The following is a 26,749-nucleotide window of genomic DNA, read 5'->3' as shown; positions in this document are numbered from 1 at the left end:
ACGATATGGTGACGTGTCTATTCTATAACTGGTCTAAGGTTTACACCAAAGTTATTATTTATTTTTCCGTCCTTATAGATTCTATTAGATTGAAAGGAACTTGACAAACACATATGTTCATCATGTGTATGATAAGTTATATTCAATCTAATAGAATCTATAAGGATTGGTGTAAACGTAGCTTTAGGCTACTAACTAAAACATTACACTAACAATCGCCATCCAATTCAAATAGAATTTCACAAAATTTTGAACAAAACTTAGAATTTCAGTCATATTTGAACGAAAATTAACAACAAAATTTCTTGTTTACGAGCTTTATAATTGAGTTAAAAATGTTCTACACCTGAATGGTGGACCATCAAATTCATAATTTCCACCCAACTATGTCTGTTCAATTTACTTGCACTCTGTGGTTTGTATACCCATACAATATCAATTATTTTCCTAAACCTAGATAGAAATCAATTCTTACAAAAACGTTAAACCAAACAAAAAAAATGTACCTACAAAAATAATTAATTTACCAAGTTCGAACTCAAAACCTCATCCACACACATACAATTTTGATGATTGAAAATTTAACAAAATTTAAATTTAATTTGTTAAAAGAGATTACTGAAAGGCCATCCTTGAATATTATCAACATAAATATCAAAGTTTATTCAATTTTACTAGCATAACTTCCCTCCCAATGCTATATGAGACAACAAGAAAACTACAGATCACCTACAACCTAAGATTGAATTAAATTAGGATTACAATTATAATAAGAACGGAAAAAACTTTTCAAAATTTAAACACACATTTTAAAATAATATCAATAGAAGAAAAAACAAATAGAGTGTTTTCAAACCGGAGTTACGGAAAATTGCCTAGTCACAAAATAATTATTATTATACTATAGTCTGTGATGTAATATATTTATTGAGGAATCATTTTTATTGTAATATTTATTCGGCTTCCATTGCTACAAAATCCTTTGGACAAGTTTAAATGTAATAATTTTAATTTTAGTTCAATCTGGGTTTTTTGCTTGAAAACAATACTTCTCAAATATATACGTACAGTAATAATATATGTAATTACTTGCAGTCATGTTTAATGAAAAAAACATGTTTCTTTTTTGTTGAGTATAAAACATCAATTTAAATAATAATTAGTCAAAATTATGTTAATTCAAATTCATACTGTAATACAAATCTGTAGCAATGGAAACAAGCATTGAAAAAATTAGAAATCGATAGACAATACTCCAAAAATTCAAGCTAAAGATCACGAAATAGATAAAAATGTTGAAAACAAATAATATCAACCAGGGTTAATCATATTGTTGATAAATATGATTTAATAGTACATAGAAAGTCCCTCAATAATATACCCAACCATAAATTATCCAAGCAATTTATTTTATAAAAATTAGATTGGCTGTATAATTTTTAATTCTTTGATGTTGATGTAAAATTAGCTAAAGATATGAACAACCATATTATGTATCTTTCATTCAATGTCAATAAGATGAAATTTGTTAATCATTCTTTGCTACATTGATTAATTATCGGTTTAGTAAAACATAATCTGTTATAATTTTAACTTAATGTTTGCAAATAATAATAGAGTTATCTCTATTGATACTAGTATTAGTTCTAATCAGAATTATAAAACTATGGAGACTTATTTTAGATTAAAATAATAGTCAATAAGGCCACGCGTGCAATTCATTTCTACTCTAAAATTCTCTTCATTTTCAACAATAATTTATCATCTATTTTTAGACATTCTTGAATTTTCAGTCAATTAGACAGAAATCGCAAAAAGAGATCACATCAGGAGCTACTGAACACTCCTGCACAAAGTTTTGTTGCAAATATTATGCAACACGTTGCAAATAATGAGCAGCGCGTTGCAAAATTTCTGCAACGTGTATCAAGAAGTATGTATCAAATCAATCGCAAAAGATTGTTAGTTTCTAAAAGTTGTTAAACACATCTATAACGTTACTATTTTTTGTACCCATACTGCTAAAAAATGTACACATAACCTCACTTACAGCTGTTACCAACCTTTTGTAGAGCAGGGAAATTTCGGCTGCAATTCAGGGAAATTATTCCAGTTTTTGTAGGTAAGAATGTCACTAAGCGTTCAACTTCACAACATAATGGGAGAATTGAGTCTTGGAAAATAGTCAAGTTTTTAAAAAAGTGTAGTCATCACTCTCACTTGTCAAAACAACTACTAAATGATCCAGCACAACAGAGGGAAACTTTGCTCAGAAACAGGGAAATTTGGACATTTCTGTTGGCAACACAATTACTAACTGATCCAGCACATAACAGGGAAACTTTGCTCAGAAACAGGGACATTTGCACATTTCTGTTGGCAACAGAATTACTGAAGAATCCAGCACAACAAAACGAGGAAACTGTTCAAAAACAGGGAAACTTTGCACAAACACAGGGAAATTAATCAGTTTTCTGCTGGCAGTAGAGTTCTTTCAGCGATTTTAATTCGTCTATAAGGGCTTTATTTTGATTTTCTAACACAGCAACTCTGTTCTCTAAACACTTGATGTATTCTTTCTTTTTCCTTCTACATTCCCTTGCTGCTTCCCTGAAAAAGACAGAGAAGAATTTGATAAATGAGAGAGAAAAGGAGGAACACAATGGGAAAGGAAAAGCAACTAACTACATAATCAATCACATTATGAAGTAACAGCACAATAAATATTATCAACATCTAAATTTAATTTCACCTTCCAATCAATAATTCCTTGGTCCATATCTAGTTGAAATCGTCGAATAGTTAACTATACTTTCAACTATATTGCTATAAACTATTATTTAGGATGTATACTCTGAATTAAACTGAATAAATTCGTCCTGGGTATGACGTTAAACTGCCTACAGTCACCTTAGAAGGAGGAAGAGAAGAAAGAGAGGAGAAGAAAGAAGAGAAAGACGAATAAGGAGTAGAGAAAGAAGTAGAAGTGAAAGAAAAAAAGAAGAGAAAGAAGAAGAAACTAATAAGAAGAAAGACAAGAACAAGGCGAAAATTATAGAAGAAATGTGGAAAGAGCATAAAATATCATCTTTATAAATTCAAGAGAGGCATATAGTTCAGGCAATGAGTGCTCAAAAAAGGGTATAGAGGGAAATGTTTGGAAGACAATTTTTGACCCCGCAGTTCTGTTTAGGGTAGTAAGGAGGTAAATATATCAAAAGTCCCCACCCCATCCACTGTGCTAAGGGGGTGGGGGTGGTTTAAAGGTACCATTATTGGTTTCTCGCATAAAACTAAAAAACTATGTATCATAAGGACTTCACTGTCATAAAACAAATTAAAGCTAACACAATTTCCTACAATATTCATTCCACAACTTTTTTTATATCTCCTCTAGTTTTCGAGATAACCGTTCTTGAAGGTATGACATTTTTGAAAAAAAAAAAACACGTTTGCCAACAATTTTTTTCTATTTTTGCTCTTATAACTTTTTGAAAATCGACGGGAAAAATCCATGTCCATTAAAAGCTTATAGAGCATTAAATTCTCTTCAATTTGAAGTATAATTTCACACTTTTACGAATTTCCCTAGACCTTTTGCAGCAGCTTTAGTGTTGAGTGTGAAATCTCCATTTTTGCAACAATAGACCAATTGACAAAGGAATTTGGAGGGAATGTTCTAAACAAAATTTTTGACTTTGCAGCTTTGTTGAGATTAGTTAGGAGGAGAACATATCAAAAGTCCCCATTCCTAACTCATGTGCTAAGGGGATGAGGGTAGTTTAAAAGTTGCATTTTTCAGCGTTTTGCTCCCACGCTCATATCTTGAGACAATGCGTTCAATCGACATAACTGACTATTCAAAAATGAAGCTTGATAAATTCTCTACACTTTTTGTTCAGTGGAATTTTGTGATATTCCCAAAAGTTCCCGAGATATTCGCTTGTGAAGGTGTGTAATTGTTAAAATAACAGGTTTATATCCAATGTTTTGCTCTTTCAGGGCTTATAACTTTCCAATAATATATATATATATATAAGAGAAATGGCACTACTCACTGACTGACTCACTCACTCGCAAAACTAGAAATCTACCGGGCCAAAAACGTTCAAAGTTGGTAGGTATGTTCGTTGGCCCTTTAGAGGCGCACTAAGAAATCTTTTGACAATATTTTAACTCTAAGGGTGGTTTTTAAGGGTTTAAAGTTCGTCTTTTAGCATGTATATTCTACTTATTCCAATCTCTCAATTATAATTGAAAAATGTCCATACCATATGTTAATAAACTATAATGTAGAGAGAGTACCTCTTCGAAACAGTTGTTAACTGGTAACTAAATTAATAATTTCGTCAGGTTGGCATTAAGTTGAGTTGACTTTGTCAGGTTGGCACCAAGTTGAAGATTGAAATGCATTTATCGCGGAAAAATTGATTGGGCACTGCTACTTTAATCAGAGCTATTCCTGGGAATATTATATTACTGGCCGTCAGGCTCGCTTCGCTCGCCATATCCGTTTGACCAGACGTTCAGTCTGGACCCCCGACTAGATCGTCCTAACATATGATAAAAATGCAGGCGAGCGCAGCGAGCCTGCTGATCTCATTTATGGACGATCCAGTCGGGGGTGCACTGATGCTTATAGTAGGTTTGTTGAGAATTGAATTCTCTTTGAAATGATATATTATCTCACTATTTCCTTTCATTGTTATAGCAGCTTCAATGTAGGTTCAATTTTTCCCTCTATAACCTTTCTTTGACAGGACTAGCTTAATAGTTGAGGGTTTGTTTATTATTCTCTCCCAATCATGTTAATAAGAATTGCTTGTTTAAATAAATGGGTAGGTATAGTTATTTGTGCAACTAGTGCGCAAAGTGACAGTTTGCTGCATCGAAAGAAACGTTTACGCCCGAGCCGTAGGCGAGGGCGGAATGGTTTCTTGAGTGCAGCAAACGAACTTTGCGCACGTATTTCACATTAAATTTTTCCTACAGTTACCATTGAATATGAAAAGTGGGTAATTATGGGTAAAATTGCCTGAATAATGTATGTGTGTTTGAATGGCGGGGGGCAGCTGTGTGGTGTGTGCTGTGGTGGCACTGTGCTGTCGTTGTCCTCCATTATAATATCTACTTAATAATAATTAGCGCGTTGTGCTTCGTTGCACCTCTGCTCACTATAGCAGCCACAGCACTCACTGTTACCAACTTAATTTTGATTTTGCTGCACTGGTGCTCCATATAACCTACTAACTATTTTGCGTTGTCATGCTGCAAATCTGGAGTACGCAAAGTATTCACTTTGCGCACTAGTGCGGAAAAGTGATTCTTTGCAGCCTGCAATCAGTGCACAAATGGTCACTTTTCAGGGTATCTGTAGGAAAAATAAATTAATCTTACCTATTTTTAAGTAATCTCAACTCCCGTTTCCTCTGCTGGTCCTCGGCTATGATTGGACTCCCCCCACTTAGGCTACCGCTACCCTGCGTCACAACTGAAACATAACAAATAAATTGTTTGAAAAAAACTCAATTTATGTATCAATAAAGAATAATATACGTAAACAATAACTCTGCGGATTCCCACATATCAGTTTTAGCATAGAGAAAAGATAGCACAAGAAGATATGCCATGGATTGTAGAATTCATTCAAAAGTTTGCAAGTTTTGTACCAAATTATGATGTTGAGTATCAAGTTGAGATGATACTGTATCATTTGTGATGTTGATACTGTATCATTGACCGAGCGAAGTGAGGTCTAAGATTCAAGTCGACGGTTTGGCATTTCTGTTAATGTTTAAGTGTTTAAATGTTGCGCATTTACGGCGAAACGCGGTAATAGATTTTCATGAAATTTGACAGGTATGTTCCTTTTTAAATTGCGCGTCGACGTATATACAAGGTTTTTGGAAATTTTTCCATTTCAAGGATAAAATAAAAGGAAAAAGGAGCCTCCTTCATACGTCAGTATTAGAGTGAAAATCAGACTATAGAATTATTCATCATAAATAAGCTGTCAAATTCAAATTCAAATTTCATGCCATGACGCATGCAATGCAATATCTCAATGTAACTTGGTAAAAAATTAGCAGCTGTGTAGACTATAAATTGCATGCCTCATTGAATGCAATTTTATGCACTATTAAATAAGATGCAAAGAACTTATAACAGCTCGTCTGGGCGCCTAGATTTCTTCTGGTTTTCTCGCGCTAAATTCCGGAAAGCGTTATATGATAATTAAATCTTGTGTAAGCATGATCTGATCAAATAAATAGTGTATCAGTGTGGATGTGCTTATGGTTTGGGACGTCGTTATAACTGCGCGAGGTCTACTGTTCACAGAACTACTAGTTTATGGTGATTTGCCACGGTATAGAGCGTTTATGTTGCAAATAATGTGAGTGTTAACTGAAGCCGATAGTCCTAGTAGTTGTTTTTGGTGAAGCTATGTGAAGCTGGTAGTCTCTCATACTGTGCCCTTCTTCACTCTTACACTCCCAACAACACACTAATAAGACAGTGTATAGGTGTCTATGTTGCAAATGTGAGTGTTTACTGAAGCCGATAGTCCTAGTAGTTGTTTTTGGTGAAGCTATGTGAAGCTGGTAGTCTCTCATACTGTGCCCTTCTTACACTCTTACACTCCCAACAACACACTAATAATAGACAGTGTATAGGTGTCTATGTTGCAAATGTGAGTGTTAACTGAAGCCGATAGTCTAGTAGTTGTTTTTGGTGAAGCTATGTGAAGCTGGTAGTCTCTCATACTGTGCCCTCTTACACTCTTACACTCCCAACAACACACTAATAATAGACAGTGTATAGGGTGTCTATGTTGCAAATGTGAGTGTTAACTGAAGCCGACAGCCCTAGTAGTTGTTTTTGGTGAAGCTATGTGACGCTGGTAGTCTCTCATACTGTGCCCTTCTTACACTCTTACACTCCCAACAACACACTAATAATAGACAGTGTATAGGGTGTCTATGTTGCAAATGTGAGTGTTAACTGAAGCCGATAGTCCTAGTAGTTGTTTTTGGTGAAGCTATGTGAAGCTGGTAGTCTCTCATACTGTGCCCTTCTACACTCTTACACTCCCAACAACACACTAATAATAGACAGTGTATAGGGTGTCTATGTTGCAAATGTGAGTGTTTACTGAAGCCGATAGTCCTAGTAGTTGTTTTTGGTGAAGCTATGTGAAGCTGGTAGTCTTCATACTGTGCCCTCTTACACTCTTACACTCCCAACACACACTAATAATAGACAGTGTATAGGGTGTCTATGTTGCAAATGTGAGTGTAACTGAAGCCGATAGTCCTAGTAGTTGTTTTTGGTGAAGCTATGTGAAGCTGGTAGTCTCTCATACTGTGCCCTTCTTACACTCTTACACTCCCAACAACACACTAATATAGACAGTGTATAGGGTGTCTATGTTGCAAATGTGAGTGTTAACTGAAGCCGACAGCCCTAGTAGTTGTTTTTGGTGAAGCTATGTGACGCTGGTAGTCTCTCATACTGTGCCCTTCTACACTCTTACACTCCCAACAACACACTAATATAGACAGTGTATAGGGTGTCTATGTTGCAAATGTGAGTGTTAACTGAAGCCGACAGCCCTAGTAGTTGTTTTTGGTGAAGCTATGTGACGCTGGTAGTCTCTCATACTGTGCCCTTCTTACACTCTTACACTCCCAACAACACACTAAAATAGACAGTGTATAGGGTGTCTATGTTGCAAATGTGAGTGTTAACTGAAGCCGATAGTCCTAGTAGTTGTTTTGGTGAAGCTATGTGACGCTGGTAGTCTCTCATACTGTGCCCTTCTTACACTCTTACACTCCCAACAACACACTAATAATAGACAGTGTATAGGGTGTCTATGTTGCAAATGTGAGTGTTAACTGAAGCCGACAGCCCTAGTAGTTGTTTTTGGTAAAGCTATGTGACGCTGGTAGTCTCTCATACTGTGCCCTTCTTACACTCTTACACTCCCAACAACACACTAATAATAGACAGTGTATAGGGTGTCTATGTTGCAAATGTGAGGTTAACTGCAGCCGACAACCCTAGTAGTTGTTTTTGGTGAAGCTATGTGACGCTGGTAGTCTCTCATACTGTGCCCTCTTACACTCTTACACTCCCAACACACACTAATAAGACAGTGTATAGGGTGTCTATGTTGCAAATGTGAGTGTTAACTGAAGCCGACAGCCCTAGTAGTTGTTTTTGGTGAAGCTATGTGACGCTGGTAGTCTCTCATACTGTGCCTTCTTACACTCTTACACCCCACAACACACTAATAATAGACAGTGTATAGGGTGTCTATGTTGCAAATGTGAGTGTTAACTGAAGCCGACAGCCCTAGTAGTGTTTTTGGTGAAGCTATGTGACGCTGGTAGTCTCTCATACTGTGCCCTTCTTACACTCTTACACTCCCAACAACACACTAATAATAGACAGTGTATAGGGTGTCTATGTTGCAAATGTGAGTGTTAACTGAAGCCGACAGCCCTAGTAGTTGTTTTTGGTGAAGCTATGTGACGCTGGTAGTCTCTCATTTTGGTGAAGCTATGTGACGCTGGTAGTCTCTCATACTGTGCCCTTCTTACACTCTTACATCCCAACAACACACTAATAATAGACAGTGTATAGGGTGTCTATGTTGCAAATGTGAGTGTTAACTGAAGCCGATAGTCCTAGTAGTTGTTTTTGGTGAAGCTATGTGACGCTGGTAGTCTCTCATACTGTGCCCTTCTTGCACTCTTACACTCCCAACAACACACTAATAATAGACAGTGTATAGAATGTCTATGTTGCAAATGTGAGTGTTAACTGAAGCCGATAGTCCTAGTAGTTATTTTGGTGAAGCTATGTGACGCTGGTAGTCTCTCATACTGTGCCCTTCTTACACTCTTACACTCCCAACAACACACTAATAATAGACAGTGTATAGGGTGTCTATGTTGCAAATGTGAGTGTTAACTGAAGCCGATAGTCCTAGTAGTTGTTTTTGGTGAAGCTATGTGACGCTGGTAGTCTCTCATACTGTGCCCTTCTTGCACTCTTACACTCCAACAACACACTAATAATAGACAGTGTATAGGGTGTCTATGTTGCAAATGTGAGTGTTAACTGAAGCCGATAGTCCTAGTAGTTGTTTTTGGTGAGCTATGTGACGCTGGTAGTCTCTCATACTGTGCCCTTCTTACACTCTCACACTCCCAACAACACACTAATAATAGACAGTGTATAGGTGTTTATGTTGCAATGTGAGTGTTAACTGAAGCCGATAGTCCTAGTAGTTGTTTTTGGTGAAGCTATGTGACGCTGGTAGTCTCTCATACTGTGCCCTTCTTGCACTCTTACACTCTCAACAACACACTAACAGTAGTCGACAGTTATCGGCTTGAGTCAACAAAAATCTGCTTGAAATTTGAAACATAAACGACAATGGGATATCTTCTTATGCTATCTTTCCTCTATGGTATCAATGGTAACATATGGGAATTATATTCTCACTGCACACTGGACACTGATATGTAAGAATCCAGTTTTAGAATGCACCTTTTAATGATGACAGTTTGAAATAAATCTCGCAACTTGACTTATGCATTAATATGAAAATGAGTGAATAAGGCCCAATTTTTATCAAACTGAGATTGGATTCGAGCCATAGTTGATTCTGGTGAAGCTATGTGACGCTGGTAGTCTCTCATACTGTGCCCTCTTACACTCTTACACTCCCAACAACACACTAATAATAGACAGTGTATAGGGTGTTTATGTTGCAAATGTGAGTGTTAACTGAAGCCGATAGTCCTAGTAGTTGTTTTTGGTGAAGCTATGTGACGCTGGTAGTCGCTCATACTGTGCCCTTCTTGCACTCTTACACTCCCAACAACACACTAATAATAGACAGTGTATAGAATGTCTATGTTGCAAATGTGAGTGTTAACTGAAGCCGATAGTCCTAGTAGTTATTTTGGTGAAGCTATGTGACGCTGGTAGTCTCTCATACTGTGCCCTTCTTACACTCTTACACTCCCAACAACACACTAATAATAGACAGTGTATAGGGTGTCTATGTTGCAAATGTGAGTGTTAACTGAAGCCGATAGTCCTAGTAGTTGTTTTTGGTGAAGCTATGTGACGCTGGTAGTCTCTCATACTGTGCCCTTCTTGCACTCTTACACTCCCAACAACACACTAATAATAGACAGTGTATAGGGTGTCTATGTTGCAAATGTGAGTGTTAACTGAAGCCGATAGTCCTAGTAGTTGTTTTTGGTGAAGCTATGTGACGCTGGTAGTCTCTCATACTGTGCCCTTCTTACACTCTCACACTCCCAACAACACACTAATAATAGACAGTGTATAGGGTGTTTATGTTGCAAATGTGAGTGTTAACTGAAGCCGATAGTCCTAGTAGTTGTTTTTGGTGAAGCTATGTGACGCTGGTAGTCTCTCATACTGTGCCCTTCTTGCACTCTTACACTCTCAACAACACACTAACAGTAGTCGACAGTTATCGGCTTGAGTCAACAAAAATCTGCTTGAAATTTGAAACATAAACGACAATGGGATATCTTCTTATGCTATCTTTCCTCTATGGTATCAATGGTAACATATGGGAATTATATTCTCACTGCACACTGGACACTGATATGTAAGAATCCAGTTTTAGAATGCACCTTTTTAATGATGACAGTTTGAAATAAATCTCGCAACTTGACTTATGCATTAATATGAAAATGAGTGAATAAGGCCCAATTTTATCAAAACTGAGATTGGATTCGAGCCATAGTTGATTCTAAGGTGGGCTACACAATGATGTCGTAGACGTGATGTCTACGACAAATCTCATGTCCGACGCATGTCGCATAATGAAACCAACCTGTGTTGTAAAATCAGAGCTTACTCACTGCTTGCGACAGATGTTCGAGGCATCGCCTGTGTATCGGACAGGTGTCGCGCGAGACAATACTCCACGCATGCGCTCTAGCCACTGTCTACTGCCAGCACTGAGCACTCTTTCTCACTGCTCATGCACAGTCTGTAATACAGCTTTGTAACAACCGAAAATCACGAGATATGCGACAAGCGACAGAGACATGCATGTCTCATGAAATCTGATAAGAAAAGACACGCGTCTTAAGACGCGTGTCTTGCAACACCAGTGTGTAGCCCGTCTTAGGCTCAACTGACACTTAGGCGACTGAGGTGGAGAAGAGACTGGACTCTAGTGGAGAGCATGTGTTTCCAAATAGTGACACTCAGACCAGTCGACTCTAGTCTCCGCGACGTCACCATTTGAAAACACATGCTCTCCACTAGAGTCCAGTCCCTTCTCAACCTGAGTCGCCTAAGTGTCAGTTGAGCCTTAGACTCACCTCCAAATTATACTGTATCACCACACATTATACAGTATCATCTCAACTTGATACAAATATTGCAAACTCAACTCTCACTTATGCGACTCAGGTGGAGAAGAGACTGGACTCTAATGGAGAGCATGTGTTTCCAAATAGTGACACTCAGACCAGTCGATTCTAGTCTCCGCGACGTCTCCATTTGGAAACACATGCTCTCCACTAGAGTCCAGTCTCTTCTCCACCTGAGTCGCGAAAGTGTGAGTTGAGGCTAAGAAGGACCTTCCCTTAAGACTTGTTTCACATTTTCAAGATTCAATACGGTTCGGTTTAATTTAGGTATTAGCCAAGCCTGTTTTTCTATCCTAATCACATTCTATATGATCTGTAACTGTATTAACAATTGAATAAACATCTAAGTATCTATAGCTATAGGAATGATTGAGTGACCGCTTGGTTGTATTTACATTGTAACTCACCAATCTCGCCTGGCACAAAGAACTGACCGTCCTGGGCTTGTGTGTATTGCACTATGGTCCCCCCACCTGCCGTCGTAGCGTTCGTCATCGTGAGCGTGTGTAGACCCCCCACTCCTTCCCCCTGCGATAGCTGGATGGTGCCAGCTGGTATAACTGCAACAAAATTGAGAAAAAACACTTGAATCAAACTGTCAACTCTAAAGAATCCATGATAATTCGCGTTTTAAAATTTTCAATTATTAATACAGTATTTTCAGTTATTGGTGATGATTTAGTGAAGTATTATTATTTTATTTGGTTTTCAACTTTCCTAAATTCTAAATTCCTAGTTTATGAATATTTTGGACTCAAAATTAGACAAAAAACGTGTAGTGTAAACATAACCTATTTTTGGACAATTTCTATCTAAATTTGGGAAAGGAACAGTTTTGGGCTTTAAGCCTGTTGTTCCTTTCCCAATCATTCATAGTTGAGAATGATTGTATCTATTAATGTATAAATAAATAATTTATTTATTTATAAATTAGGGGTATTCACAATGTTGTTTTAGCCAGCTAAAGTGCTATTTGATAACTCTGGATTGTGAACGCCCCATCTAAAAAACCATCTGCTATTAGCTAACTCCAGTAGCGATCCAAGCGGATAATTCGTGTAACTTAAAGTTAGTTTGAAAAAGTAAGATTATAAACATATGGCTGCCGCTTAAACAGAGATAGCTAGAGTTAGCGGACTCAAACCTGTGCTATTTATGCCATCTCGTCTGTTAATTTTTTTCTAACGTACCACTATAGCATTGAGTTAAATAAATAAAATAAATAATTCGTTTATTTCACTGCATTTTTACAATAATTGGTAATACAAATACATACATTAAACATAATGGTTGAACATTACAATTGGTAATACAAATACATACCTTAAGCATAATAATTGAACATAGATAATAATATTAAGCATGTAACAGAGCATATTAAGCACAGACTTAGCAAATAGCTGGAGATAGCAAATAGCTCGACTTTGCCAGCTATCTCAAACATTGGGAATACCCCTATTGATAGATACAGTAGCCCATATGAATAAAACCAAAGCATAATATGCTCATGAGCATTACATGAAAGTACAAGCATTTGCTCATTTTTATATGAATAAGATTTACACTGGATTTTACCGGCTTTTCTGCAACCGGGCCTTTGTGAACGTTTTTGATTCCTCTGATTTTTCATCAGCTGATTCGCCTTTGTGATCTTACTTTGTTTCTATAGCTCACGTAAGCGCTAAATATGCAAGTATAGACACGGCTTGTGTTTGCGTCGTCTGCTCTGTTTTCTATACATGAATGAGTTTTAGGTTCGTTGACTTATGAATTTTGTAATAAATGCGTGGATAATGTCATCTCCATAATAATCTTAAGCGAAATCTTATAATATCAATAGACTTCTTATAATTGTCCACACTCTCATCTTCTTAAATTCCTATTTCCTATTCTGTGATGGCTATCTTTATATCGGTTAGGTATCTTTTGTATTTATTCTTTTGTAGGAATAATATTGATATATATCATTGTTGAATCTAAACAGAGTTTTATAGTTCTCAACTATTGGTTGTGATCGTATCTGGTTGTATCTGAGTTGACTTTGTTAGGTTGGCACCAAGTTGAAGATTGGAATGCATTTATCGCGGAAAAATTGATTGGGTACTGCTACTTCAATCAGAGCTATTCCTGGGAATATTATATTACTAGCCGTAATCTACCATGTCCTGGTATAGTGTGATGGCTATCTTTATATCGGATAGGTATATTTTGTATTTATTCTTTTGTAGGAATAATATTGATATATATCATTGTTGAATCTAAACAGAGTTTTATAGTTCTCAACTATTGGTTGTGATCGTATCTGGTATAGTTTCCTCTTACTCACAAGAATTAGATAAACTATTTTACTATGAGCAAAAGGTGATCTAGATGCTCTAGACTAGACTCACCTTGTTTGAAGCATTTGTTTCAAAAGTTGAGCAAATAATACAATTTTGAGTATAAGCTTTCACTTTTGAGCAAATGCTTAAACTATTTTTTTGAGCAAAATGTTTTGCTCATAGTTTGCAAAACGTTCATTCATAGAAAATGAAGCAAATGCTTCATATTTTAGAAGTACAAGGTGGGGCAGAGCCGACTGACGAGTTTGGAGGGGGCACTGCTCAGCCTGTGGTGGGAGTAGGCAGGCTCGGTGGGCGTCATTGTACAGTCCCGGGAGAATAGTTTTTAGTGTGCATCATGAATTGGACGGGAGAGCATCGCGGTTATGTTGTTCGCGCTTTTTACGAAAATCAACATTCGATTATCGCAGTTCAACGGGCGTTTCGACGACATTTTAACATTCCTGTCCACAAACCCGTCCCATCTGTGAACTCTATCAGAGCGTGGGTTCGTCAACTCGAGAAAACTGGTAGTACACGACAAGAAAGAAGACATGGCGCACCAAGAACAGTGAGAACTCCCAAAAATATTGAAATTGTGAGAGCAGCAGTCGAGCAATCACCGAGGCGTTCTGCACGCAGGCATGCAATAGCTTTGGGGATGTCCAGCCGTTCAATTAGGAGGATTCTTCATGAACATTTTTTTTTCATCCATATAAAATCATGATTGTGCAAAAATTAAATGCCGCCGATTTTTTGAACCGTAAAAATTGTTGCAAGGAAATGCTTCAACTCATCCCGGCAATGGCGACTCTTTTCTGCAGTGACGAGGCTCATTTTCATCTGTGTGGAGCTGTCAACAAACAAAACTTCCGGTACTGGGCAGCAAATAACCCTCGACAACTTCATGAAAGACCACTTAATTCACCAAAAGTGACAGTTTGGTGTGCCGTTTCTCAATTTGGAGAGATGGGGCCATACTTCTTCGAAGATGACAACATCACCGTCACTGTCACCTCCGAGCGTTATGTCACAATGTTACAAACGTTTCTGCAACCCAAATTGGAAGAACTTGCTGAGGAACAAGACTTGGGGGAAATATGGTTTCAGCAGGATGGGGCTACAGCCCACACAGCGCGCATTTCAATGGATTTGTTGAGAGAAATGTTCTCAGGGCGACTTATCTCTCTGAGGGGGGACGTGAAGTGGCCGGCACGCTCACCCGATTTGAGTGTCTGTGACTTTTTCCTGTGGGGCTACCTCAAAGAAAAGGTTTTCAAACATCGCCCACACACTTTGGAAGAGCTTAAGGAGAAAATCAGGGAGGAGATGCTGGCCTTACCAGTGGCAATATGCCAAAATGCGTTTGAAAATTTCAAAAATCGGCTACATCAGTGTATAGCTGCTGATGGCCGCCATTTAACCGATATAATTTTCAAAAACTAACACTAAAAACTATTTTTCGAGCTGAATTAAATAAACTAAACCATTTTTTCTAAGTTTCTCCGTTCATTATTTATAACCCTTTCAAACTCGTCAGTCGGCTCTGCTCCACTCTGTATAAGCAAATGCTCAACTTTATTCATATGGCCCACTATAATTCTCAACTATGAATGATTGGGAGAGGAACAAAAGACTTAAAGCCCAAAACTGGTCCTTTCCCAAATTTGGATAGAAATTGTAGGCTACTTTAACAAAACGGACAAGAAATTCTTAGGCTGGCCACTAACGGTAGGACTTGCATGATACAAATTAATGTCGTCATATACATAGTTGTGTCATCACAGCAAAAGGCTTCGAGCAAAAGTTTGTGAGGGTAGGTTTTTGTATCTCCGATTTTTTGTTGTAAGAAATAGACCCACACACAACACAAAAAACTGTTTGCAAGAAATAAAGAGTTGACTTGGAAAATAAAATAAACTACGTGTTGAAGAATATTGAAGAGAGGTCTTGGCTGAATCTCTACTATGGATCACTTGAAAAAACTAATGTAAAAATAACTATAGTGAGGTCCACGTTAAAATGGCAGTGAAGAAAGATAGGAGAAAAATCTTTGCCAAGTTTCTCCATTTTGTCACTGACTACACACGCTGTTACTCAATTCATCCCATTAAATTTGATCTAATAATAATTATCATTTCCTAATCAACGCCCGACACCATGGGATATTTTCTTATGCTATCTTTTCTCTATGGTTAAATCATATACAACTCCCCCAGTTCCCAGTGCTGAATCATACAAATTTCCCTTAATTCCCAGTGCTAGAACACAAATTTTCCTGTTCGAAACTAACCAGTTCCCAGTGTTCCAGGAACATAACAAATAAATTTAATAATTAGTGAAATTTCCCTGAATTCCCAGTGCTAAATTACATAAATTTCCCTCAGCACCCAGTGCTAAAACATAAATTTTTCTCAATTCCTAGTTCTACAACATATAAAATTCCCTGTTCCCAGTGCTATAACATAAATTTCCCTTAATTTCCAGTACTAATCAACGCCCGACACCATGGGATATCTTCTTATGCTATCTTTTCTCTAAGGCTAAATCATATACATTAATGACGTACATTACATGTATCATTAGATACATTTGTTGAAAGTGGACTCGCTTACAATATTTGCACATTTTTTCTCTTTTTTCCTACTTTCTTCTCCAATACTTCCCTTTTTCTTCTCCTCTTCACCCTTCCTTCCTTACTTTCATACCCTCTACCTGCCTATTACATGGGAAACCATAGTTGGCTAGGTATTTTCCCTTTTATCTTTCTTTTCAGCACACCCCGCCATGTAGCCTGTTTTTGTATTTCATTGGAAATATATTTTTGATTGTGTTTTGATTTCTTTTATGTATATTGTATTGTACATTGGAATAAAAATTGATTGATTGATATACAACTCTCTCAGTTCCCAGTGCTAAAACATGAATTTATCTAATTCCCCGTGCTAAAACATAAATTTCCCTCAATTCCCAGTGCTAATGAACGCCCGACACCATGGGATATCTTCTTATGCTATCTTTTCTCTACGGCTAAATCATATATACAACTTCCCCAGTTCCCAGTGCTAAAACATACAAATTTCCCTCAATTCCCAGTGCTATTGAAATTTCCCTGAATTCCCAGTGCTAAATTACATAAATTTCCCTCAGCACCCAGTGCTAAAAGATAAATTTTCCTCAATTCCTAGTTCTACAACATATAAAATTCCCTGTTCCCAGTGCTAAATCGTAAATTTCCCTTAATTCCCAATGCTAATAAACTCCCGACACCATTGGATATCTTCTTATGCTATCCTTTCTCTATGGTTAAATTATATATAACTCCTCAGTTCACATTGCTAAAACATACAAAATTCCCTGTTCCCAGTGCTAAATCGTAAATTTCCCTCAATTCCCAGTGATAATAAACGCCCGACACCATTGGATATATTCTTATGCTATCCTTTCTCTATGGTTAAATCATATATAACTCCCTTAGTTTCCATTGCTAAATCATACAAAATTCCCTGTTCCCAGTGCTAAATCGTAAATTTCCCTTAATTCACAGTGCTAATAAACGCCCGACACCACTGGATATCTTCTTATGCTATCCTTTCTCTATGGTTAAATTATATATAACTCCTCAGTTTACATTGCTAAAACATACAAAATTCCCTGTTCCCAGTGCTAAATCGTAAATTTCCCTTAATTCCCAGTGATAATAAACGCCCGACACCATTGGATATCTTCTTATGCTATCCTTTCTCTATGGTTAATCATATATAACTCCTCAGTTTACATTGCTAAAACATACAAAATTCCCTGTTCCCAGTGCTAAATCGTAAATTTCCCTTAATTCCCAGTGATAATAAACGCCCGACACCATTGGATATCTTCTTATGCTATCCTTTCTCTATGGTTAAATTATATATAACTCCTCAGTTTACATTGCTAAAACATACAAAATTCCCTGTTCCCAGTGCTAAATCGTAAATTTCCCTTAATTCCCAGTGATAATAAACGCCCGACACCATTGGATATCTTCTTATGCTATCCTTTCTCTATGGTTAAATCATATATAACTCCCTCAGTTTCCATTGCTAAATCATACAAAAATCCCTGTTCCCAGTGCTAAATTGTAAATTTCCCTTAATTCCCAGTGCTAATCAACACCCGACACCATTGGATATCTTCTTATGCTATCCTTTCTCTATGGTTAAATCATATATAACTCCCTTAGTTTCCATTGCTAAATCATACAAAAATCCCTGTTCCCAGTGCTAAATTGTAAATTTCCCTTAATTCCCAGTGCTAATCAACACCCGACACCATGGGATATCTTCTTAAGCTATATTTTCTCTACGGCTAAATTATATAACTCCTCAGTTTACATTGCTAAAACATACAAAATTCCCTGTTCCCAGTGCTAAATCGTAAATTTCCCTTAATTCCCAGTGATAATAAACGCCCGACACCATTGGATATCTTCTTATGCTATCCTTTCTCTATGGTTAAATCATATATAACTCCCTCAGTTTCCATTGCTAAATCATACAAAAATCCCTGTTCCCAGTGCTAAATTGTAAATTTCCCTTAATTCCCAGTGCTAATCAACACCCGACACCATTGGATATCTTCTTATGCTATCCTTTCTCTATGGTTAAATCATATATAACTCCCTTAGTTTCCATTGCTAAATCATACAAAATTCCCTGTTCCCAGTGCTAAATTGTAAATTTCCCTTAATTCCCAGTGCTAATCAACACCCGACACCATGGGATATCTTCTTAAGCTATATTTTCTCTACGGCTAAATCATATATACAACTCCTTCAGTTCCCAGTGCTGGAACATTCAAATTTCCCTCAATTCCCAGTGCTAGAACACAAATTTCCCTGTTCATAACTAACCTGTCTGATACTGGGCGGTCAGGGAATGCGATGAGAGTTCACTGTCCAGGTTTGAGTCATCCGAATCGTCCGTTTCTACTTTACTTACAACACCGCCCCCTGTCAAGAAACCAACAAATAAAAACAAATTTGAATAAATAAAACAAAAAAGAAGTACGCGAAGAAAGTATAAAATAAATATGTGTAGGTGTTTGTATGTGCGGGTGTGATGAAACAGGGGAACAAGGCGATTGATGAGACATGACCTAGAAATTGCTAAACATAACCTAGAAATTATCGGAATATCCTACAAAATCTAGAAACATAACCTAAAAACTATTGACATATCCTACAAATCGAGAAACATAACTCAATCCAACTTTTTCCATCCAAATCTTTACACTGGATAGATTTCGTCTTAAAAAATTAAAAATCTGGTGTGGCGCACTCACACAACTTTCCTTGCCGTTATGAAAATTTATCACCTGACGCCAGTGTTCACGCGCATCTCAAGTCTACTTATAAACAAATATTTGAGCCAGCTGGTGACAGTAAAATAACGCTGGAGACATACGAGGTCTGCTATCTCTCCATAGTAAATCATTTAATAGAATCAACAGTTGCCAACATTTTGCAATTGGATAATCACATTTTCTCGAATTTCGAGCTTATTTTAGGTGAAAATGTTACAAGACCTTAATTGTAGAGATTTTCATGCTCAATCTTTTCCACCCATATATATATATATATTTTTTTTTTGTTTAAATTGTATCTGGAGCCTGATAATTGTGAATCTATAATCAAACTTTGCATAGATGTGGCGGAGCTCCTGAAATTTTTACAGATATGGGACTTGTGACAGTTTATAGAGCTTATCAATAACTATATTAGGTATAAATTTAATCAAATTCGTTGGAGCCGTTTTCGAGAAAATCGCGAAAAACCCTGTTTTTGACAACATTTTCTCCATTTCAGCCGCCATCTTGAATTGCATTTGATCAAAATTGTTCGTGTCGGATCCTTATATTGTAAGGACCTTAAGTTCCAAATTTCAAGTCATTCCGTTAATTGGGAGATGAGATATCGTGTACACAGACGCACATACACTCATACACACACACACATACAGACCAATACCCAAAAACAACTTTTTGGACTCAGGGGACCTTGAAACGTATAGAAATTTAAAAATTGGGGTACCTTAATTTTTTTCGGAAAGCAATACTTTCCTTACCTATGGTAATAGGGCAAGGAAAGTAAAATTAGTTTTGTGGGTTGTCAAAAGTCCCTCTGAAAGGGAAACTACTCAACTTATTCTATCTTTCAGTAAAATAACAATGATCATCAATCTATCTGTCATCTTCTATACTATAATAAATGAGAGAACTGGATTATACACGTATACAGGTGTAAATTATAGGAAAATTATGTTTGACGCATCATCACTTCTGAACTACTGGACTGATTAACTTGGAATTTTGCATATAGATTCTTGCTTAACCGAGGATGATTATGGATCTATTTTAAATTCTTCAAGATTTGATTACATAAAGTTTTCAGTGTGTCAAGTTTTCAATTGTTTGTCATGCTTCCAGTTACAAACACAAACGTTCATAATTTTTACACAAACTATCGAGATGGCATGTCAAAGAGACAAATAATACGAGTGATCTCCTCTTCACTCAAGGAATAGAGTGGAAGTTTGAGGAATTTATCTCGAAGAAGATTTTTAAATTGTTTATCTTCCAATTCACGGACACACAATGGGAGCCTGTTGAATATTTTCAGGGTGCGAATTGGGAAACGTGTAATCTGGCCAATCGAAATTATGGTAGGTCTTAATCATCACGTCTTCTATAGTGAGGTCCACGTTATAATGGCAGTGAAGAAAGATAGGAGAAAAACGTTGCCAAGTCTCTCCATTTTGCCACTGACTGTACACAGCTCAATTACTCAATTCATCCCATTAAATTCGATCTAGTAATAATTATCATTTCCTTGAGAAAATAATCAATTTAATGTCAAATTAATCAAGAATATATATTTTTTCCTACAGATACCTTGACAAGTGACCATTTCTGCACTGATTGCAGGCCGCAAAGAATCACTTTTCCGCAATAGTGCGCAAAGTGAGTACTCCAGATTTGCAGCATGACAACGCAAAATAGTTAGTAGGTTATATGGAGCACCAGTGCAGCAAAATCAAAATTAAGTTGGTAATACTCATAGTGAGGCCCACGTTATAATGGCAGTGGAGAACAGCGTTGCCTTGCCATTATGTGCCTTGATTATAGTCTTATATGCTTACATAAGATAAACCCCCTTCAAGCAGTCACATAAATTTTCAATTGAATTACTAATCATTACATGGATTTCAGGGAATTTTACCCATAATTACCCACTTTTCATATTCAATGGTAACTGTAGGAAAAATTTAATGTGAAATATGTACGCAAAGTTCCTCTGCTGCACTCAAGAAACCATCATTCCGCACTCGCTACGGCTCGTGCGTAAATGTTTCTTTCGGTGCAGCAAACTGTCACTTTGCGCACTAGTTGCACAAATAACTATTTCATAATATGAAAATTTGCTTCCATAACTGAGATCAGATTTTTATTTTTATACAAAACTGAAATGGCGGCTAATTTAAAAAGCTATGATACACCAATCTGAATTTCAAAACAACAGAAATTAAGTTATTTGGTAGGTATTCTATCCCAATTTCTTTTAAAAATAATAGAAATCCTATCTAAAATAAATAATTTCAATAGAAATAATTCTGAAATAACCTTTCAATATTATTTATACCGGTACGAGTAGGTCTAACCTATACGTGTAGGCTAACTGAAGCATGGATGAAGTGTAGGATGGTTAGTTATCAACTTTTAAAATGTCATTTCAGGTATTTTAATTTGTGTTTCTCATACGGTAATGTCTAAAAATTATTTTATTGTTTCAAAAATACATTTTAAATCAATTATACAACTTGTGTACTCAAATATTTTGATAGAATGAAGAAAACAAATGGCGGCTGTTTGTTTACTTTTGTACAGTCACTGTCAAAAGTAAAAATAAAATATTTTGGCAAACAGACAACATTGCAAAGCGAGAGAGAGAGATAGCGCTATCTGTTTTGTTGTATGATAGAAAAGGAACAGTAACAGTATTGTCAATCGTACACTGCCATTATAACGTGGACCTCACTATCGTTTTTTCTGGTTCTAAATTTTGTCAAATTACGCAAAAATGTTCCAATTAATTAATGGTGATATGAGTGTGATATTTTGGTTTTTTTATTCTGTTTTCAACCGTCAAAACCTAAAATTCTTAGTTTTCCTAGTTTTTTAGTGAAAATGGACTAAATTTTAGAAAAGTGAAACCATAACCCTATTTCGGAATTGTTATCTAAATTTGGGAGAGAAATAGTACAAGGAGTATCCTTAGTTTTTCTCTCCCAATCAGTGCTTCTTTGTAAAAATTATAAATAAATAAATAGTCCCGTTACCGGACGAGTGAGTTGGAATAATTTCATCAGTGCTCATATTTTTTATTTTCATTGAACCCAACACGTACACGGATACTGATAGATGGGAATCCAGTTTTATTCGGTTATTTTTTCTGATAAAAATAGTTGAAATTACCAGCAATCTCTCCACCTCCAAGCTCATTGAGTATCTTTCGGTAGGACGGCCTCCTCGTCAGCAAATCGCGTCGCTTCTTGGTCGTGTCTTCATCATTCGAGAGACTGTCGTCACTCCCAGCTTCCACTACCTGAAAATCAAATTAATTAATCAATAATACGCGAAAAATAACAAATAGTGAGTGAGTTAATAAAATCAATTTAATGTTCAATGGTTGATAAAAAGTCAAAATTGTTTGGATGCAGTCTTAAGCTGCGTACAGATATACGCGCCTCCAACCCGCTCCGCCCTTGTTCCGCCAACGCTCCGCCCTCGTTCCGCCCCCGCTCCGCACTCGCTCCGATCATGAACGTTACGGGAGATGTTAGCTGTTCACGCGTTCCACTGTTGCTCCCCGGTCGATCATCAATCGCTCTGCTGGAGTGACGTTCGGTTGCGGAGCAGAGCAAAAGTCTGTACGCACCTTTATAATATACATAATTCTGAATATTATGGAATAAAAAAAAAATACAACAAGTCACTGTCAGCTTGAAAATTTGACCTTTGTGTTCACGAAACCATGGTTCTATACCAAATAAAACTGTAGAATTTGACAATATATGTGTGTTTTTATTTAAAAAAACTATTAGTTTCATAATTATTATTACACGAAAATCCATATGAAATGCTATAAATCACCCCGAAGACTTCTGCTACTGCAAATATTGACAACAGGGTAAATTCAATGAGCGCTACTATTCAAAAATTATTTGTCAGCCCGGGACTTCTTCTTCTTCTTCTTCTTTATCTATCCCAATGTGCCGTTTTGACAGCGTTGGGTGGTCGCCTCGGATCCATCTTCTCCACTGCTCTCTGTCCGTAGACTATTTGGTAGAGAGTTAGTGGGGAGGATATTTTTAATATTCTTTCCGAAGAATGGACATTGATATGTCCAAAGCTCCGCCAATTTATGTAGATGCATAACAATATGATTATTATCTATAGTTTTTATATTACAAACTGCTTTTTCATATCATATACAGTTCAATAATTATTTTCTTAGTCTATATCATGTAAATTCATCTATAATTTTGCTGTATTGTAAGCTATTGTATATAAGTGTATAAGCCAGTATATATTGTAATCTACATAAATAAAGTACTCAATCAATCAATCAATCAATCCGTAGCCATTCTCTTCAACTGATTCACGGTCTTGCCTCTTTCTGCTGCTATCCGTGAAACAGTTGCCTCCCATGTCACCCGTGGTCTTCCTATCGGTCGTCTGCCTTGTGCCCTGGCCTCCATGTATTGGCGAGGCTTTCTGTTTTCGTCCATTCTCAGGAGATGTCCATACCAGGAGAGTATCCGTTCATCGATTGTTGTTTCAACCGCTTTAATGTGTAATTCTTCCCTTATGCGGTCATTTCTCACCCTGTCTCGTCTTGTTTTCCCAACTATTCTTCGGAGACATTTCATTTGGACCGCATTTATTTGGCTTTTCTCTTTTTTTGGTAGAGAGTTAGTGGGGAGGATATTTTTAATATTCTTTCCGAAGAATGGACATTGATATGTCCAAAGCTCCGCCAATTTATGTAGATGCATAACGATATGATTATTATCTATAGTTATTATATTACAAATTGCTTTTTCATATCATATACAGTTCAATAATTATTTTCTTAGTCTATATCATGTAAATTTATCTATAATTTTGCTGTATTGTAAGCTATTGTATATAAGTGTATAAGCCAGTATATATTGTAATCTACATAAATAAAGTACTCAATCAATCAATTCTACTGACTGTCCAACTTTCACTTCCATACAAAAGGGTGGGCTCAATGATTGAAGCATAAACTTTTGATTCTACTCTCCTACTCACCTCAGCCTTTCCAAAAATGCTTCTACTGATTGAATAGTATGCCTGCATCAGCCCGGGACAAAATTATTAATTTGACAATTATTGTCATTTGACATAGTCAGATTGCCATTTGACAATCTCTTAGTGCCGGTTGCACAAAAACAGCCGGTTAATATTTAACCGTGATTAATTCCACGAGAACCAATCAGAGGAGCCGTCTCTTCAAAAACGTCTTCTCTGATTGGTTCTCGTGAAATTAATTACGGTTAAAAATTTAACCAGCTGTTGTGCAACCGGGCCTTAGTCTTTTTCATTCAAAATTATTAATTCATAAGCATTTGAATAGAAGCAATATCTCAGTAATTTCTATCTATAGACTATTAGTTTCATACTTTTCTATTTCACTATCTATGACGAACTGCAAGTAAGTAATAATCCGTTTTTTAACTATTTTCAACGACACTACAGTCAAATTTTTGAATATTAGTTATTAAAACTAGTACTCATATGTGGAGCGCATTCAGATCATTTAAATAGAAATAGAAATAGAAATGTCTTTATTGACATAAGACATTTATCAAAATGTATGGACAATCGTCATGCATATCATACAAAATTTCAAGCATAAAAACAATATAAAGTACCTAATTTACAAATCCATCATCACAATTCATACATAAAAAATCAGCCACTGTATAAAAGCATTCTTGCTGCAATTTTACTGCTCTAAAGATCCAGATTTTTTGAGATCGTGAATACCTGAGGTATTCAGTTCTTATGTTATTTCTGTGCCTCGTGTTAAGATTATGGACTTAGTGCTAGTAGTCAACTCCCCTTTATACTTATGTATATAGTGAAGCAGGCTCATCACATAGACGGACGGCATATTCAACAGCTTTTGTAAAAGAGGCCCACAATGAGATCTTTGGTTTTCATACATTATTATTCTAACTGCCCTTTTCTGAAGCCTAAAAATCTCAATGGAAATAGTTATTTGTGCAACTACTGCGCAAAGTGTCAGTTTGCTGCACCGAAAGAAACGTTTACTGGAATGGTTTGTTGAGTGCAGCAGAGGAACTTTGCGCACGTATTTCACATTAAGTTTTTCCTACAGTTACCATTGAATATGAAAAGTGGGTAATTATGGGTAAAATTGCCTGAAATGCATCAAATGTTTTTCAGTGTAATTTTATTATTGATAAAAACCTTAATCCTAAAATCCTAAAGTCCTCGTTGTCGTTGGTTATAATATCTACGGTACTTAATAATTAGCGCGTTGTGCTTGGTTGCACCTCTGCTCACTATAGCAGCCACAGCAGTCACTGTTACCAACTTCATTTTGATTTTGCTGCACTGTTGCTCCATATAACCTACTAAGTATTTTGCGTTGCCATGTTGCAAATCTGGAGTGCAGAAAAATTTTTCCCGCACTAGAGCGGAATAGTATATTTCGCACCTAGGGCCGAAAATGAGACTTTTCTGGCTCGAAATCGGTTTTCAAGTCCGAGGCCGTAGGCCGAGGACTAGAAAAGATTGAGAGCCGGAAAAACATTTTTGCCCATGGTGAGAACGTAATTTTTCGCCACACAGAAAAATAAACAATATATATATGAGAATAATAATTATTCTCATTGTCTATTATAAGCACTTCCAAAAGCAAAAGTGGAAGGTCATAGCTCTAGCAAATCTGAATATCAAGAAATTGTCCAAGTATTTTTATTTTTTATTCTGATTTGTCTAAATAACCTAAAAGATTATGTTCAATTATGTAAGAGGTTGAGTTTATACTTTTTATTCTTCCAAATGACAATAAGATGATATTATTATAAATGTTTTAATTATTGAATGATAAACACAAATAATGAAAAGTTTTTGATCAGCTGGTTTATCACACTTGAAAAAGTTTTTGATCAGCTGGTTTATCACACTTGAAAAAGTTTTTGATCAGCTGTTTTAGCACACTTGAAATTCGGCCAATCTGATGTGATCTGAATTTCAATGGAAGTTTAGGTTAGAAGTTCTATCCTTCTATGAAAATCGAATTATTTGAATAGTTTATAATATATATCTTATCTGTATTTTATTCATTTAAATAAAATGATGGTATATTATTACAGAATACTTTATTGAATTCTAGAAGCATAAAATGATTCCGTTTATCCACCATGTTCCGTGATAAACGCTTTACTAGGAGGTTTGAGGTTAGATTCTATTATACTCTGAAAATTGAATTTGAATAGTTTATAATATCTCATTTGTATTTCATTCATCCAAATAAAATTATAGTATCTTATTGCAAAAACTTTATTCAATTCTAGAAGCATAAACTGATTCCGTTTCATAAACTATTTTGTAAACACGTTCACATCAAATCAGAATCAGCTGACTTCAAGGTTATTTTACAGCCCTAGGGCCGTAAAAATTTTACCGGCCTGGTCAGAAAACAATCACTTTCGGCCTCCATATGACACACGTAAACCAGCTCATTACATCCAAGTGGGGCGAAAAAGTGATTCTTTGCGTTTTGTAATCAGTGCAGCAATGGCCACTTTTCAACGTAACTGTAGGAAAAATCCATTTTCAACACTGTTTTAATCACTAATATTCAAAAATTAGACAGTGGTGTCGTTGAAAATGGTT

The 26,749-nt window shown here is 36.3% G+C and overlaps 1 protein-coding gene across 1 annotated transcript in view; it reads right to left on the bottom strand.

The window, feature by feature from the left end:
• Positions 1–202: 202 nt before the first annotated feature.
• Positions 203–26,749, bottom strand: part of LOC111047954 (cyclic AMP-responsive element-binding protein 1) — a 44,874-nt gene continuing 18,327 nt past the window's right edge. Inside the window, exons 4-8 of the mRNA XM_039441149.1 lie at positions 22,268–22,410; positions 18,648–18,746; positions 11,846–11,998; positions 5,398–5,491; positions 203–2,610 (exon numbers count right to left, since the gene is read on the bottom strand). Coding sequence (XP_039297083.1) covers positions 2,463–2,610; positions 5,398–5,491; positions 11,846–11,998; positions 18,648–18,746; positions 22,268–22,410 — 637 coding nt within the window. The 3' untranslated portion in view covers positions 203–2,462. The remainder of the gene's footprint in view (positions 2,611–5,397; positions 5,492–11,845; positions 11,999–18,647; positions 18,747–22,267; positions 22,411–26,749) is intronic.

The sequence above is a fragment of the Nilaparvata lugens genome, chromosome 14, assembly GCF_014356525.2.
Source record: "Nilaparvata lugens isolate BPH chromosome 14, ASM1435652v1, whole genome shotgun sequence".
Lineage (NCBI taxonomy): Eukaryota > Metazoa > Arthropoda > Insecta > Hemiptera > Delphacidae > Nilaparvata > Nilaparvata lugens.
This window is presented reverse-complemented; position numbering and strand designations above follow the sequence as displayed.